The sequence below is a fragment of the Accipiter gentilis genome, chromosome 24 (assembly GCF_929443795.1).
Source record: "Accipiter gentilis chromosome 24, bAccGen1.1, whole genome shotgun sequence".
Taxonomy (NCBI): Eukaryota; Metazoa; Chordata; class Aves; order Accipitriformes; family Accipitridae; genus Astur; species Astur gentilis.
The window spans coordinates 4,424,377-4,441,548 of NC_064903.1; the positions used below are offsets into that span (position 1 = coordinate 4,424,377).

The following is a 17,172-nucleotide window of genomic DNA, read 5'->3' on the forward strand; positions in this document are numbered from 1 at the left end:
TAAGACTTCAGTAACTTACATTACATTACCTTATTTCTCTGCTAGCTTGGGTACTAGTTACAGGACACATGGCCATATACATTTTGCCTTGTAAAATCTGTAAAAATAGTTCTTTAAACTATCAACCACAAATCTCTAACAACACCCTCTGGACCTACATTCTTCTCAAATGGCCTTAGTTTATCACCACTATTATTATTCACGCACATTTTGCAAGCAGGAAGTGATTCTGTTACTGTGAAAATATATAAAAACAGCTGGTAATACTTTAGCAATTATATGATTTTTGATCATTATTTCAGCAACTGCTGTTATTCTTGACTTGACTGCATAACTGAAAGAAAACACACACGTACATTACGTATAAAATGCCATACTAAAAAGATCATGAAGGTTACACAAAAAAAACCCCAATCCTAGCACTTCCTAACTTCTTGAATTTTGACTTTGCAGCTCTAAATAGTATTTAACACAGTTTAGATTTGCAATTATTTGCAAAAATAATCCATTCTATGGTATTTTAGGGATACACCCAAGGTTATAAACAGGGCTTAGGGTTTTAGATCCCTTGTAGACCTCTAAGAGCAGTTATAAAGTGCAGCACTGCAGGTGGATGAGAAAATACCGGTAAGATTCAGATGTATTTGCTGACAGCCAGCAATGATAAATCAGAATTCTTAAGCTGTAGCCCCAAAGAGCAACGAGATTCTCTAAGACACCACCTTGTCTGTTTATTACTAATATGATCACTTTTGCTCTGAACCACTGTAGCCGTTCTGCCTCTGCCTCATCCTGGCTCGTGCGCCCAGTCCCATCTTCCCTCGGGCAACCATGGTCTCCACAGGCGCTTTTCATCCTGCCCGCCTTGCCGAGCCCGCTTCTGCCAGCCCCGTCCCTCTGGGCTCAGCCCTACTCCCCTCCCTGCCATCCCGCTCAGCTCCAGCCAAGGACTCCTACAAATACATCTTCCCCAGCGGTCCCAGAGGAGCCCTCCTACCTGACAGGCACCTTGTGGGGAGATGTGGCCCTGTGGCTATTTAAAGTCTGCCTCTTGTTCTCTCCGTACGGAATTTGGCCAGCCTCCCCCTCTGTCTAGTCCTGCTCTTGAGACGGCATGAAAGAGACCACCCCTCCGCTCTCATACCTGGTTTTCTAGCCAGATTTTCAGGCAGGGTTTGTGTATATTCAGAAACTCTGGCTTGAAAAAGGAAATGAATGTTAAGATGCCACTTTAAATCAGCCACTACAGGGACTGTCAGTTAACACCACTTTTCTTCAAGATCTGTTTCTCACCTCCCTGGCCCCCACTTCCCTGCGACCGGTTAATGGGCTGTCACTGACACTGGACACAAACACGACTGTATTGTTTAGGAGAGATCTTTGCTCTTGGTATATGTCTTCTCATTTGCCAGTGTGTGTGTCAGCCAGCTTCAGTATGACTAAAACACAAAACTGCGCCCCAAACATGATCTCTCCTTAATTAGGTTTACATTATATTTTGAAGGTGAAACACATGATGGAAAAAACGCTAAATAGTAATACTGTCTGAAGCTGTGATTAAGATAAATTGAGACTGAATGATGGCAGCCTCCATCAGCTAGTTGACACATTAATATATTTAGTAATTAAGACAGAGCTAGTGTGTCCTCTGAAAGATACCGCTTCCCTCCTTGCATTCTTTCTGGTAGTTAATAAGGACAAAGTCTGTCTGAAATCAAGCGACGTAATGAAGCTATTTATTCCTTATAGCAATAGGGGAATCTGTGACCACCCCTAGGGTCCTATCGAGGCCTCTCATTATGACAGATCTTTAGATTTTACAATTTGTATTGCTAACTGATCTATGGCCAGGTCCACAGGCAGACTCTATGCTGTAAATGTACAGAGTTAAACTGTATATATAGACCAACATTCTCTGTAACAGCACAACTTCATGCACACTGGAGAACAGAGATACTACAATTTCTAAAACAATACATTTACAGTGGCAATAAAAAGTATATAGTTTTTATCAGGCCCAAAAGCTCGCTGGGATTTCTTTACAGATTTCTCTCCGTTAAAGTACCCACTCAGGGATGACATAACATGGTACCAGACTGTGACCAAAAATATTGTAGCGAGCACCAACCTGTTCTGAAGACAGAGTAAGTAAAAAAATAATGCTCTTACAATTGGCCTTAAAAGCTATGGGTGAAGCATCAGCCCAAGCACAGAGAGCACCAAGGCTCTTACTGATTCCAGGGGGACCACGACCTCCTCCCAGGATTTCGCAGGCACCTTTTCAGGCATTACTCAACACCTCAGTGTAATGGTTGCTGGAAAGCGGATGGCCCCAGTAAGCGTTCAGTTACTAAGGCACAGAACCACATTGCCCTTAAAGAGCTTTCACTGAAAAGCTGAAGACAGCAGATGATCTATTTTGCCAGCTGACACTAGTCTGTGCTTAGGAGGAAAAGCTTTAGCAGATGTACTTCGCAGGCTGACACTAGTCTGTGCTTCAGAGGAACACCCTTTGCAGTTAAGATCTACCAGTGACCCAAAAGCCCCATCCACAGTTCACACTAGAGGGGAAAGCACTGAATATCTGCAAAATCTGCTGGGACTGTGGACACTTACCTCTTGCCCTGTGGCGATGTCGATTGCTGTATAAACAGTTCCCGATGCCCTAGAAAAAAAAACAGCAGCGAAGAAATGAGAAGCTGTTAAGTGCCTATGAGTGAAAGCAAGCCCAGACAGGAGAACTCTGCTGCCTGTAGTGTTTATAAAACACCTTTGTTCATCCACTCCTTCAGCCAGCAGCGCACAGCGCAGCAGCCCACCAGCCCTCTGCCATGCAGGGTATCCAAGATAAAACTTATGTCCAATGTGAAGAAAAAGGGCTGGCGCAAATCTCAAATGTACATACTAAATTATTTTAGCTCAAAACTTAAGGGGGGGGACGGTGGAAAAACTGGAAAATTATGTATTTAATTCTTTTTCCATTTTCTCCGGTTTTGCTTTGTTGGTTTTTTTTTTTCCTTTTTTTTTTGGTGGGTGAGTGTGCACACATGTGTGGGTTTTTTCCAGGGAATGTAACATACAGTCTAGTTGTGCCTTCTCAGACCTCTTATTTGAATCTATCTGCAAAATTCAGGCAACACCATGCAGTCATTCTGAGAACCCTGAATACATGTGACAACCATTTGAGGAAAGGATCTAGACGCAGCTTTCTCCAGCATGCAAGGAAACTATTCTCCAGCCATCCTGCGAGGTCACAGCTAGAGCAGGTTAAGGCATATATTGTTTCACACACAAATAGAGAACTACTCAAAACAGAGGATCCTTAGACAGCTACTTTGTGTGTCAAGAGCCGTCAGCAGCTGTTAGGTGCACCAGAAACGTGAAGGACTCTTCATGCTGTGTTTTGCTTCTGTGGCAGACATAGGTTGCATTGTAGAGCCACCAGGAATAAATGGCGTGTTCACCTGCAGACTAGACAGTGTGGGGTTTAGTTTGCCATCTGCCTCTCGTTAAAAGAGGTTCTTCCCCTGTAACGATGTGAGGGGCCGGAAAAGCCACGATCAGAGGAAACCCCTTTGGGTTTAAAAGCAACTGCGGGCTCGTAAACCCTAATGGGGCTTCCTTCTGAGCTAAACCACAAGTTTACACTGCCATCACTTAAGAAGCCCACGTCTGCACGGGCAGTGAGGCAAGGGAGAGCCAGGGTGGGAATTCTGAGGAGTGGGAACACGCATCCGGCAAGTGTCCCAGTGACTGAAAAAGCCAAAATCAGTTTGCTCATTTTTACATGATCCCCCAGCTTGTTTGTTTACCTGCAGGCTGAAATATTTCTGAAGCATTTTAATTCAACAGACACCAGAGACTGTGTGTCTGTGTTGAGAACAATGTTCTCATTGGGCACGCTACGTATTCTTTTAATATAAATGCAAATGCATTTTCCTATGACTAATTGTCAAGATTAATCCGATTTGTTTTCATAAAAAGCCAACACCATTTATTCAGACTTGCTAACACTGTGCTCTACCTCCTGAGCAGAGTCCTGTCAGGGTTTATTTCAAACCAGCTATTTAAATTAGGATGCTTTTGGTATGCTCCAGGCCATCTGTGAGGAGTTTAGATAAAGGTGAGTAATTTAAGTAAAGCTGTGAATTAATTGCAAGGGTTCTTCAATTCTGCATTACAAACTTTTACTTCTAAGCAACTATAATTTTTGATCTGTATCTAACTTTTAAATGCTTCTGTAATATCTTGGGTTTAATGCAGTTAGGCAAGTACCAGAGCCCACAATTAGATCTGTGTCACTGTGATGCAGTGCAGTACAAGTTAAAAAAAACAACCTGAACCCAGGCTGCTCATGGCTCCATACTAATTTGTCTTTCTAGGAAGAGCTAACACTGCTTGAGCAAACACAGCCTCTTTATCAAGCACTAGTTAACTAAGTTTCCTCCGGTGTCAGCAGCACTTTCAGTTCTCAACTGGAGACAGATGACAAACCAGAGACTCAGCACTGAAGCTGACCTGTTCTTCAGCACAGGCCTGCTGACTATTGTTCACTGCAAAGTGGCTGTAAAACCACCACACTGTTTATTAACTTACCAGCTGTATGAAGCCATGAAGTGCTACATGCTAGTTAAGTTGCTTTTCCTTATGTAAGAAGTTGCCCTCTACCTGCAGTTCTCTGAGCAGCCACGTCTCTTGCTGCCTTGCAGTGCTCTCATTAGCAGCTACTAAAAAACTACTCGCTCCCAACACTACTAGTGCCTTTGGCATAACTGTACCCAACTCACTGCAAAGGCGGGCAGCTCAGGAACTGGCACCTGCATCACCTAAGCACATCAGCACCATCCGAGGCAGTGCATCTCAGCCCAGCCCTGCTGCAGACAGACACACTAACCCCAGCCATGCAGCAGTCCGGTTCCTCCTGATCATCCTGTTTGATTACCTTTGTGATGATTTTTTTCTTTAGGATCTTTCCCCATCACTGTAAATTGACCTGCGGCATTACAGTCATGAGCTGGTTACGGCAGCACACTCACTCCTCTGTAAGAAGGGCATGCAATCTTCAGGCTGTACTAAAAGCTGGAGGAAACCAATTTAGATACCCTTTTAGGCCAGATACTAGCCACTTGTCTTTCCACCAGTTGTTGAGGCACCTTTGTACAAGCTCAATCCTAGGACTGTCAAAATAAAAGATTGTGAGGGTGATGGTCATATTCTTATGGTGACAGCAATAATCTGCTTCACACACATGTTTATTCTGACTCTCACTTCTTCAGCTGACACTTATCTTTTGAGAGACTGGCACAGCTCTAAGTGTCCACTGACATTTTACAAATGACAGTAAGAACCAACGCTTTGGGTAGAAAGCGAGCCGGAATCTGAGAAAGGGTTTTTATACAATGACTGGAGCAGAAACACCTTCCCACAAGTGCCCTACCAAACAAGATATATCTACAATAAAGCCTGCCAGGGAAAGAGCATGAGTGTGTCTGGCTTTCTGCAGTATGTATCAGTCCCAGGTCAGCAACATGCTACCCCGAGTTCAAACCTCACAGTTAAGGCAGAAAAATATCTCCTGATGTCAGTAAACAGCTTCTGTCACACACTGACAGCAGCGTGATCCTGGTGTTACACAAATGGCACTAGTCCTCCTGGAATGACAACACAGCCAAGGAAACTTTGACCGAGCAGGGACTCTGTCCATATTTAAAATGCAAGTCAGATACCTAATTTTGATGTGATTTCTTTTGTTCTTGCCTTCTCACATAGGAAATATTTCAAATCAATCCTATTTCCAGCAAGCAAAATTGGGTTTCAAAAGGGAATGGCTTGGTTGATTATTTCCAGTAAATGCCTAAAACCTGCAGGATCCACTAGTGGTCTACCATCAGGCAGATAATCATTTTCTCATCAAGTACTTTGTGCATCAACACTGTGTTTATTACTGAATTTCTGATTTTTACTACCTCTGCTAGAAAAGAGAACTTATTATTTAAGCTCTGGATTCAGTTTCTAAACTATGTGGTTATAATCCTGATCACTGAGTATGTTTTTAAGCAAAGTATTTGGAAGAAATGTTACTGAGAACTGTTATTTATCTGACAACTATCAGGTGGTAAGTTGCTCTTTTAGGCAACAAAGTTTTTTCTCCTTTCTTTAGCATGGCCATATTATTTTGAGACATAAAAAAATGATTTCTCCTAATAAGCGAACAGGTGCCAAACACTTGAGGGACGGTAGATCTTCCCGGTACTGCTCCTTGCCAGCATCAAGTTGTCTTTGATGATGCCTTCTGACCACAGTTATAAATTCTGATCAGTACCGAGAGACAGGAGAATCTAAACCCAGTGACTGAACATGTTTGGAGCTTGCCTGACTTCACCCTTGATACTACACCAGCAAAATGCCTGGCCTATGTTTTTGTAACTGTGATTGGACTTACCCTTGGCCAATTTTTTCAAATCGAGTGTACTTCTTCTTAGGATCTCCCACGCTCACGATGCTCCCTGAAAGAAACAAAATTAAAGATGCTCACTTAAAAATGGAGACACCACCTTCCAGCAGATCAGAAATACTGCCCCACTGTCTGGGGCTGTGAGCCATTTGTAGTCAGCTGGGTAACACCACCACCACCACCACCAATAGAGGCAGCTCTGTAGCACAGGTGGCCTCCACGAAGACTGATTTTCTAGTCCTTTGGAGAGTTACCTCGACAGGAAACTAAGGACATGGAAAAACATTCACAGGAGACAGGTATCAGAAAAGAACAAGTACCAATTCAAGTGTTTGTTGTCTATAAACATTAATGAGAGTTGGAACAACACAGCCTTTATTTTCTTATGAATTAATACTCTGCGTGATTCAACAGAAGGTTTAATACTTCCGAAAATTAAATGCACCTTGGGTTCTGGAATAAATTTTTATGAACAGGTGCCATTTTCAGAACAGGAAGAATATTGCAAAGCGTTTCCAGGAGGGGATCTTCTCAACCTTTCAGCAGTTTGCCAAAAGAACGCCTTTATGTTTTTAAAGAACAGCATCTCATGTTATAATCAATAATTATGGGGCTTTAAGAACTATGACCTTCATCATTTATTATCAGGCTACACTCTGAAGAAGACCTTGCTTGTGTGCCATTTTAAGAACCACACTGCTTCTCTTCAGTCTGACTCGGAGCAGTAAGTAGCATTTGACTCGCATGCTCAACACTGCCCACATGCTGGCCTTCACAAATAAGCACAGCCGTGATGGATAACAAGAACAGCAGTGTTCCTCAGGTGCTAGTGTTACACAGACAGCTGCACAAATGAGATGCTGATAATTTCATGACTACAGGTGATGCGATTCAGAAGCCAGGCAGAAGGATGGGGTGCTGCCGCCTCCCGGCAGCTCTGCGCTGCAGCAGAACTGCGGGAAGGCAGGGCCAGCCTGTCCGGCACAGGGCCTGGGACAGTCCGGGTCCAGCAGCCATTGTGGAGCTCATGTCCCACTGAAAGCTAAAACTAAAGCATGCACGGCTCTACGGCTGTTTGCCCACTTGGAGGTGTAGGCAGGTTGAGCAGGGAGGAAAGAAAGAAGTAATTAGAATACTGTATTTGTGTTGAATGAAAGAGCCAAAATCTGATAAACAAATCTGAAGGAATAATTAAAAAAACAACATTCGTTTTTTCTGGTCTGGTAGTTTCCTAGATAAAATACAAACAATGAAGCCTAAGGTGATCACTCAATGCAAATGACTTCTAAAGATTTAACTTGGAACCTACATCACTGAAATACCGTAAGAAGCTTAGTTCAGGAGGAAAGACTTCCAACGTTTCGCAGCATATTTTGTTTGATCTGGCAATATTCCTGTATCACAAATACAAACACATACTTGTTTGTTCACCTGTGCATCCAAAACAAAACTAGGTGATGCACCATTCACTGTAAGTAGTAACAAACACCTCTCTCCCCTGTCCAGGCCATTTCTCTAGAACAGACGGCTTTAGCATCCAAATGGGACTGGATGCCTAGGCAGGAATCCTGCCTGCCAGCACGGCAAGAAGACGGCACATCAACACCATCTGGTACGCTCCCTGCTAGAACAGTTTTGCTGCCCTTGGCAAGATCACTAATGAGAGCTGCAGGAGCAGAGGTTTTCTTTGCCCCACGGTACTCGCCCCCCTCACCCGGCACTCAAGGAACGCCAGCCAGTGCCCGCTGCTAACGGCAGTGGGAGCGCCTGCCTGCTGGCTGAGGATGCTGACGCAGTCTCAAGGAGCCTGAAGTGGTCCTGCCCTGCTGTGCCAGCCTGCAAGAGTCAGAGTAACTGGATTGTCTGGAGTCCAAGCCAAGGACATAACGCTTCCAGGACCTGGTTAACTTTTTGTAGTTTCATCTCACTGAAATGTATAACCTAAGACAAAGCTTTCATTCTGCTTCTCTATAGTGCGTCTCCACTACAAAATAACTCTTAATTCAGGAAGAATATGACCAGAGGACTCTGGGACTCCCTTTTAACTGACTGGAAGAAGGGATGTGAGATAAGAAAGCATATTGTCCTGCTCACGCTGCTGAGCTTAACCATCCCCCAGACAGGGATCCCCATGAGACTCTGCAGTACTAAACCAAACACTGCTGTAATCCTGTGCTGGGCTGGACAACAGGAAAAACAGTGTTGTCGGTGTCTGGCCAGGTGCTATTTTCACCTAGTTAATGGCACTGTGTATCTATCAAAACAGGTATCAGAAGTTCATGGAAGTTCATGTTAGAAAAGAATAAAGAAAAAGACTGCAGAACAAATATTTTCAAAAAGAATTCTACAAATCTGCCACTGATTTTGCAGTTCAGATTTCTGGAGTTTCTCCTCAAAACTTGAGTAGCTGCTTTCACAAGTTAGTTGTCTGTGGCTGGTTTCCTGGGCTTAGGCCAATGCACATCAAATATGACAGCACTAAAATCAACAAGTGACTGGTACGCGGCTCCAGTTCAGAGCAACACTCCCTACTCTGGACAAAAGATAAACATACCAGCTATTTTGATGTCTTTAAGCATTTTCCTTTATCAAGTCCTAAAATAAGTGGATAAGAAAGCAGAATTGGGCCACTTCTGTTTTATAATTACAGTGGAACATATTCATGATTTCATTACAGACAGAATTTTGTTTGATCTTATCTCAATATTACAGGCTTTACTTCCTAGTAAAACTTGTAATGAAAGTGCCTCTAAAAAAACCCAAGTTATTTCAAGCAGAAAGGAATTATGAAAGCAATTTAAGATAAAAGAGGGCAGGGGACATCTTCCTAAAAGTAGCATAAAATCAATTGTGGGGGAAGTAGGCAAGGTGGAGAAGTCATACGAGTTAAAACAAACAACCACCACACATGATTAAATAATTAGCCCAGGACTACAACAAAAAAGCATCACCCCCATTTTCAGATAGCTTCATGAAAGCACAAAAAGATTTTCATTGTCCACATCACAATTTGCCCAAGGCAGTCCTTCAGACCTTGCTCACTTGGTATCAAATTCTTACAAAAGAAAAAGCATGAAAGCATGTAACATTTCCAAGATATAACCCACAATAACTCAAGGGCTCAGTCCTAATGTGGCATACACAGAAGCTTGAATAAACGATACGCATACTTATGTTCATGTATGCAGGGTACCTGCAGATCTCATGGTGGAAGTCTGCCTCAAACACTTAGCCTCAGTTGAAGAAGCTATAATTCCTCCCTTTATAATCTGACGTACCTGCAGGTAACCATCTGCTCTGGAATTTATTTCATTGTGCCCTCAGCTAAAGGTATCAAACTTATCCCTTGGATACTTCCTAATGGCACTGAGATTCAGTTCTTTATAGTCCTATCAACCTGCTAAGGGCACAGAAAACTCTACACAAGCAGCTGAAATCTCAGAGCTGAGGAAGGCTTCAGCCTCTGCAGCCACACCAGCCCTCAGTGGAAGGGCAAGTACGACAAAAAGGTTGGTATAGCACAAGAACGAGCATTGACAACCACTGTGAAGAAACCACAGCCAGACTGCATCCCTTTAGAAGCAGTTGCCCCCATTAAAGACAGCATGTTATTGGCTTTGAGATCAAACACAAGGAGATGTAGATCAATCCACTTTTTGACCTGAGAGTTAATGGTAGGCGCAGAGTAAACTGGGCTATGTTATGAACCCAACAATTTATTATCTGAGAACATAGCACTGGCAGCTGTTATGTGCAAGAAGCAATTAAATTGGTTGTACTGCAGAGTCATGCAGGGCTTGATGTGTTTTCCTAGAGTATGATCTGCGCAGGGGTTTGAGGCCAATGGCTAGGGTTCTAAGAGTATTAACTGGCTGGGAATTAGCTATGACAAAGTGCCATGTATCTGAGGAATATACAGTGGATGTGCTGGAGGCTGGCTCCTGAGAAATGCCTGCAGTGCAGTTTTACCTGATCACACCACACAGATATGTCTCTTGATACATCTTTGTAAGCATAAAGCTAAGAAATAAAATAAGGATTGTTATTAAAGTATTTTTTTTTCTTTTGGGGCACACTGAAAACATCTCTTCCTCTCTGACGAAAACATAGAATTCTTATTAAAAAACCCTCCGATATATTAGTAGAAGTAGTAGTAGTAACAACAATCATAAAACCGACACCAATAGAGTATCCAGGGCAGGAGAGCTCCTTGAGGCTGAAGGAATCAGCTGTGCTGTAGCTGTCTACTGGTAAAAAAACCCCAAACAAAAAACCTGCCAAAACCCAACAGATTTCTGCAAAGTATTTTGGCTCCAATGACTGGTGAGAAGTCAGGAGTCTGAAGAGAATTTAGAAACCCAAATTCAATTTGTCCATTAGGACACAGGAGTTCACTAGGTCATCAACTAGGTCATAGCCTTCTGCTCAACCAGAAACAATCCCTGCTTTTGCCGTTAGCGTAGAAGGAAGCCCAGGCAAATCCAACCCTGTCATAGCTGCCCTCAGAGGCAGAAGGAATACCCAGAGTGCTCTCTTGCTTCCTCTAAGCACAATAACAGTTTGTGTAGGGAGTCATAAGTGACTTTGTGACACTAAACTGAGGATGAACATTTGGTGCATATAATCCTGAGACATGCATAGAGTACACTGCTTTATCAGACAAGAAATACAGGATACATACTCAGTTTCTCTAGGATCTCCTCATCTGTCATCTTGGATTTTTTTCGCTGCCGGTCTGTGTTTCTGTACAAAGTGTTTGTGTTTGAGTTTTCAGGTTGGGGAGTGGTGGCTTCTTTAGCTGGTGCTGGTGCAGCGGCAGGTTCAATTACAGAGCGTGTATAGATCTGTGACAAGAAATTATTTTGTGTCAGAAGTGTGGCTTGCAGAGATGCCCCTGAGATCATACTTCAAATGCAAACCCTTAGGAAGATGCTGTTTGCCACATCCAAGGCTCTTAACATGTCTGGGTTTGCTGTCCACTTTTCAAACTGAATGGGTGAAAATGAAAGGCTAGTTTTACACAAGTTCATGGCCAGTATAATGTTCAATTTTCATTGATTTCTGAAACAATTAATTTACTGTGTTGCAAGGATACAGAAAAAGATCTGTCCAGGGCCCCAGAACCTTGTTCCTTGATGCTCGTGTGTTTTCATGGGTAACAAAATGACTCCTTAGTTGGCACATGTCTGAATAGAAGCAGGACCCATTCCCTTCTTCTGATCATAACTGTTGAACTGACTTCCCATCGGTATTTCAAGCTTTAGGGAGTGGCTGTTAGGAACTGCATTCCAGTCATTCAGAGACCTACCTTCTCTTTACAATGCATAGCTGTGTAGGATCTTTCTCACCAAGCTTCAGTTGTGTAAAAGTTAAGGGTGTAGTCTAAGCTGTTCATTTAGCTACTTAGTCTGTGGAGCGGGACAGGTACCTCCAGGGGACAGTTTCTCCTATGTATCCTGCAAGAGTGTGAACTGCATCTGATGACCACTCTCTTCACTGATGACAGAGAGCCTACAGAGACACTGTGGACAAAGTTGCTCATTTTTACACTGGCAGCATTGAAAGACAGAATGCTACCTCTTATCTGATACTAAGATAAATTCAGGATCCCTATCAGAATCACAGGAAACTCACGACTAAAAGTGAAAGTTCAAAACAGATTTTCCTGGTGTCAGTGGCTTGGATGAAGCACTGTGTCATGGCAGGACTCCAGCCCTCAGAGCCTTTATCCACGAATGGCACATGCTGTCTGATCAGAAACATGCAGCTCTGAATTACATCAAATATAGTGCTAACCAAAGCTGGGACTTACTGATTTTGTATGTTCAGGCCGCGGTGCAATAACAGGTGGAGGTTCATTGTCATCTTCCTCTTCTTCATCATCTTCATCCTCTTCTTCAGAAACAGAGGGAGCTAGGGGGGGTTCTGATGCTGTTTTTGTGCTCTGTGGACAGACAGTAGCATGAGTGATAGTCACCATTTTGGTACTTGGGAGGTTTGATAATTACACACAACTTTAGTCTGCTTAAACATCAGAAACAAATCTAGACATGCCAATAGTCCTACAGGCCTCAGTTCTAAGTTACACACAGCACAATATAATTCAAAGGTTACAAATTACCGTGCTGTTTGGTTAATTCATCTTGGTGGTTTTCATTTTTGCTAAAAACAACTAAATCATTCCCATACTTAGTGGAAGTCTAATTTCACAAAATGTAATGCTTGAATATATCACTAGAAATCACATCTAGTTGCTGGTTAATTGCTTTGGCATTGTGACTACAGAAATGGTAACAGTTAATTAAGCTAACAGGTGTCTACTGGCTAGGTTAACACACTTTGAAGTGCAAAGCCTTCATCGTCTTGCTGGTTTTGGAGAGAAAGGCTATTTGTTTCTTTACTATTTTACCCGTGGGGTAATCATATTGCCTGTTTCCACAGTGCTGAATGTCCCTGTTTAGTAGCTCCTTTTTCAGCACCATCCTCCTCTTTACCTAATCATAAATTAACACACTGATCTTTCCTCTGTTTGCCCGTTTCTTACTGCAACAGTAACCCAGAGTGAATGCAGCCCGCTCTGCAGCAAGGTGCATCCTGCCTGACCTGCCCGGGGCTGCCCAGCAGCCATCCCAACTGCTCACCCCGGCTCCCGTTACTGGCAGCGGAGAATAAAAGCCACTGCCAGGGTGCAGTCGACCTTCAGGCAGGCTCCAAATATGGGACAGGCAAGGGAAGTCTGCCTGATCAGTTGTCTACATGTAAACTGAAGCCTACAGTGCAGATATTTAAAGTTAGGTGAGTTGAACGCCACCCCCCAGTCCCAGCTGCTACTCAGAGACAGGGGGTTATATCACATTGTCACAAAAAACTAAAAAGGTGCCTTGTTAAGAGCTTACCAACTGCTTTCAAGCTGCCTACAGCAGGCCACTTAGAGAACTGAAGCAAATCAAAGGTACTATTCTACACGTTCACAGCTCATTTGCACTATCTTTAAAATGGCATCAATTTAGTCCAGTATAAATACCAGTAAGGGACTGCCCTAAGGAAACAGGGAGACCTAATTTTCACGCCTGTGTTTTACTGAATAATTACTGTATCGCTGCCTTAAGTCACCTGTACTTGAACACAGTCATATAGATACACACACAGAATATTGTATTTTCTGTGAGACTCATTTCCATTACCCAACATTTAAAGGTAAACGGTGAAACAGGCTACTAATCTGGCTAAAGTAGGGAATGATACATCAGACGTTTTAACCACCAACTCTCTCAAGCAAGGGGTGCCCTAATGGGAAGGTGAATGTTACTTTGTCATACATTAGATCAGTGTGTATCTTTCTATGCATCATTAGCACTTTGCTTACATGGGGATAAGAAGATGATTAAGGGAAAAATAAAGAAGGGAATAATCGCATTTCTGTTATGTCAAATTCTTGTAACTATTTTTTCCAATGGGCTCCATGCTTGGTCTGACAGCACTAAATTGTGCAGCTAGAACATATACAATGTCATATTATTTAATGCCAGACTCCTATTAAGGAGTGAAATGAAATTAAAGTAATTCCAATGACTGCTCGATCCTGTCAGAGAGTTGTTTTCCCTGTACTATAACATTCAACCAGCATCCTCTGAGTCGGTAACTTTTGAAAGCTGACATCTTGACTATCTCACCACTGTCTATGTCTGCTAGAACAAAATAACACAGCATCTGCCAATGTGTCCATACCCACTGGAAAAGCTATTTTAAAAGTGTGTTTTATTAAAGATAATGAAAGTGGCATCAATTGAAAATCTGAAGTGTGAATATTCAAAGATGATTTTCATTTCATTATACACATTCTCTGCTGTGTAATCACAAACCTGAAATTAAGTTGCTTAAGACTTGAAAATAAAGGCCAAATCCCCATTCAGTCATTTGCTATTTAATGCACTAACATTAACACTAATAAATCTGGTCAATATTAATGTGGATGTCATGACTACATCTCTGAGATTGCTATGGCAATCCAGTATTAATTAGAGTGGATGATTATTTAAAACTTTCTTTCAGTGGTTCCAGTGAGTTACATATCAATTAGAACCTTATTTATATTCAGCTACATATCCAGCTGTACTAAGGATAAATCATAAAATTTAATAGAAATGGATTCTAAGTTGTTAAAACTAAATTAAAATGGGCTAATTAGACAGTACTGCATATTGTTGCGAATTATATATTCCACCATGGCTAAGAACAGCAAGCAATCTTCTGTCTGCAAAACCAGACTTTCATCTGTTTAGAAGTTCTTAAACAGAAAATTAGAAAACAGCCAGTGATCCCTTTTTTGCTGCTGCAAAGACACTAAAATGGACTTTCTTTCAGCCTACAAGGCTGGCACTCTATCACAAAAGGCAAAGCTCACAACTTGCTCCACAATTCTTAAACGCTATGAAAGGAAAAGGTTACTTTCACACTCACCGAAGGATGGGCTTCTATATATCCATGGGCGCTTTTATCTGCAATGTGCAAGGCAAAATTAACCAGATGCTGCTATAAACCTGCCTGTTGTGGGGAATCCCACAGAATAAGTAAATCCAAATAGATAGGATTTTTCTTTCACAACATCTCTCCAGTAGCAACAGTTATTTTACATAGCAAGCAAGATAACAGGACAATATACTAGGTTATTCTTTTTCTACAGTTTCTTTTGTCTATTTTTTGCCCTGGTTTGCCAGTAAATAAAATAAATAGAAACTTGGTCAAGAAAATGCAAATTGTTCTTTAACAGTCAATGCTTCTGTTCCACCCAAAAGCTAAAGCAGCTTTTTTTTTTTTTTTTTTTTTTAAATAAATTGCATGTATTGATTCTCTTTAGCTTGCTGAAAATGTTTCCCCATAAAAGCTTCGCCAAATCCCCCTTAGCTGTGGCAGTTCTGTTTTGACATAGCACAGTAACAGCTCCTGAGTTCAGAAGCATACCCTAACTGTTTTGAATTTTGCATTTCATCACAAAAGTAATTGCTATTTCAGCAAACATGAAGTGTCAAGTTAGACAGTCAAATCTTTTAGTTATGGAATTTAGAAAAAAAGATGCTTTCCCTCAAAAGAAGAGAAGTATTAGTAAATTCTGGAGATAACTGCACAGTTTTTAGAAGGACTTCTGAAAAGCTCTCCCAGTCTGCATTTTGGAAGTTGTATCAGTTGAACCAGCAAATTGAGGAAATTACAGACTCCGCTGCCACAGACTATCATGTGTAGGGAACTGAAGCACTGCAGGTTAAATTACGAATGCTGTCCACACCCTGTTGGATAGAGACATCCCCTTATTAGCTGAAGCTGTTGACACGAGCTTTACCAAACTAATGGTATCTTAATGGTATTTTTGTTTAAAAATCAATTCAGTTATTAAGGAATAGCAAAAGAACACACTGATACAAAAGCCAGATATGCTGCACCTAGTAAAAACCTCTGCTTGCTTGCTAGATGTGTCACCAGCCAGAGTTTGTCTAGCAAAAAAAGAATGGTCAAAGAAAAAAAGATATGCAAACTGCAGCACAGACTTGCTAACTTATTTTAGCAACGCTACACTACAAATTTGCAGACTGTACACAACCAAGGGAACAAATGACACCCCTGTCACAAAGGCTTTTGGATGGTAATGCCTAAATCATGAGGATCTTCCTGGAATGAATGACCATGCTGCAGAGATTTCTCTGGACACTGATGCTTTCCTTCTCATCCTCTGTGCAAATATTCCTTTTACATCACAATAACAGCCATCCTAGGTTTGTTTGTGAATTTATGCAGAGCAACCTAATCTTCTCTAGAGCCAACACAAAAAAATCCTTGAAAATTCTCCTCTATCACAAAGTATCACAAAAAATCCTCATAGTCCATAACTTATTGACCAAAGGATCCAAGAGTAACTCATAAAAGGCACAAAACAAGTATAGCCCATACCCCAGTCTGAACACTGTGAAGAAACAAGGATGTGAAGAAACAAAAGGAAACATGACCTTTGGCCACTAATGCTTCTGACTAAAATTGGTAATGATTGTTCCATCTAGAATCTTATTTAGTTCTAAAAAAAAGCAACAAAGTCACAGTTTCAATGGCATTTAGGGGACAAAAGGAGAAATAGAATTCATTCCAGGAGTATTCCACAAAGTGGATTTATGAGGTTGCTTCTTGACCACTTGAATGTTGAATATCAGTCTGACTCATTTTGGGGCCTGACACTCCCTTTTTCGCAGTGAGATGTCAGACTTACCTCCTGACGTAAAGCTCATATATTTCTGGTTGTTAACCGTTTCTTTGGAATCATAAAATTTGAGAACATCTAGAACAGCTTGTGGGTTCTTCTTCTGCTCCAGTTTTGTAATGTTGGAGGTCTGTAGTAGCCTGGCCCACTGCTCTGGAATGCCCTGTAGATGCCAAGTGGAAAGAATGCGGATTTAGAATATTTAACAGCTGCAGCCTCACAGATCTTTACCAAGATCCCATGCTACCTGTAAGATTACTTTCAGAAATTTTGATTGACACCTTATAATTAAAATTAGTAGCTTATACATTAGATGCAATCATTCTCTTCTCTATCAAAATATAGAGCTAAAACCAGGATCCAACTTCAAAAAGAAAAGAAAGTTATGACTGTGATAGGAAAAAAAGTGCATGAAACTCATCTTTAAATCAACTCTGCTCTTCCATGGAATAATGATTTAAGGATTAGCTTGTTT

At 41.7% G+C, this 17,172-nt stretch overlaps 1 protein-coding gene across 2 annotated transcripts in view; it reads right to left on the bottom strand.

Moving 5' to 3' along the window:
* Positions 1–17,172, bottom strand: part of PAK3 (p21 (RAC1) activated kinase 3) — an 83,656-nt gene that overhangs the window by 12,436 nt on the left and 54,048 nt on the right. For both annotated transcript variants that reach the window (XM_049827270.1, XM_049827269.1), the window contains 6 exons: positions 16,707–16,860; positions 14,915–14,952; positions 12,267–12,398; positions 11,136–11,298; positions 6,443–6,506; positions 2,617–2,665 (listed from right to left, as the gene is read on the bottom strand). In XM_049827270.1, coding sequence (XP_049683227.1) covers positions 2,617–2,665; positions 6,443–6,506; positions 11,136–11,298; positions 12,267–12,398; positions 14,915–14,952; positions 16,707–16,860 — 600 coding nt within the window. The remainder of the gene's footprint in view (positions 1–2,616; positions 2,666–6,442; positions 6,507–11,135; positions 11,299–12,266; positions 12,399–14,914; positions 14,953–16,706; positions 16,861–17,172) is intronic.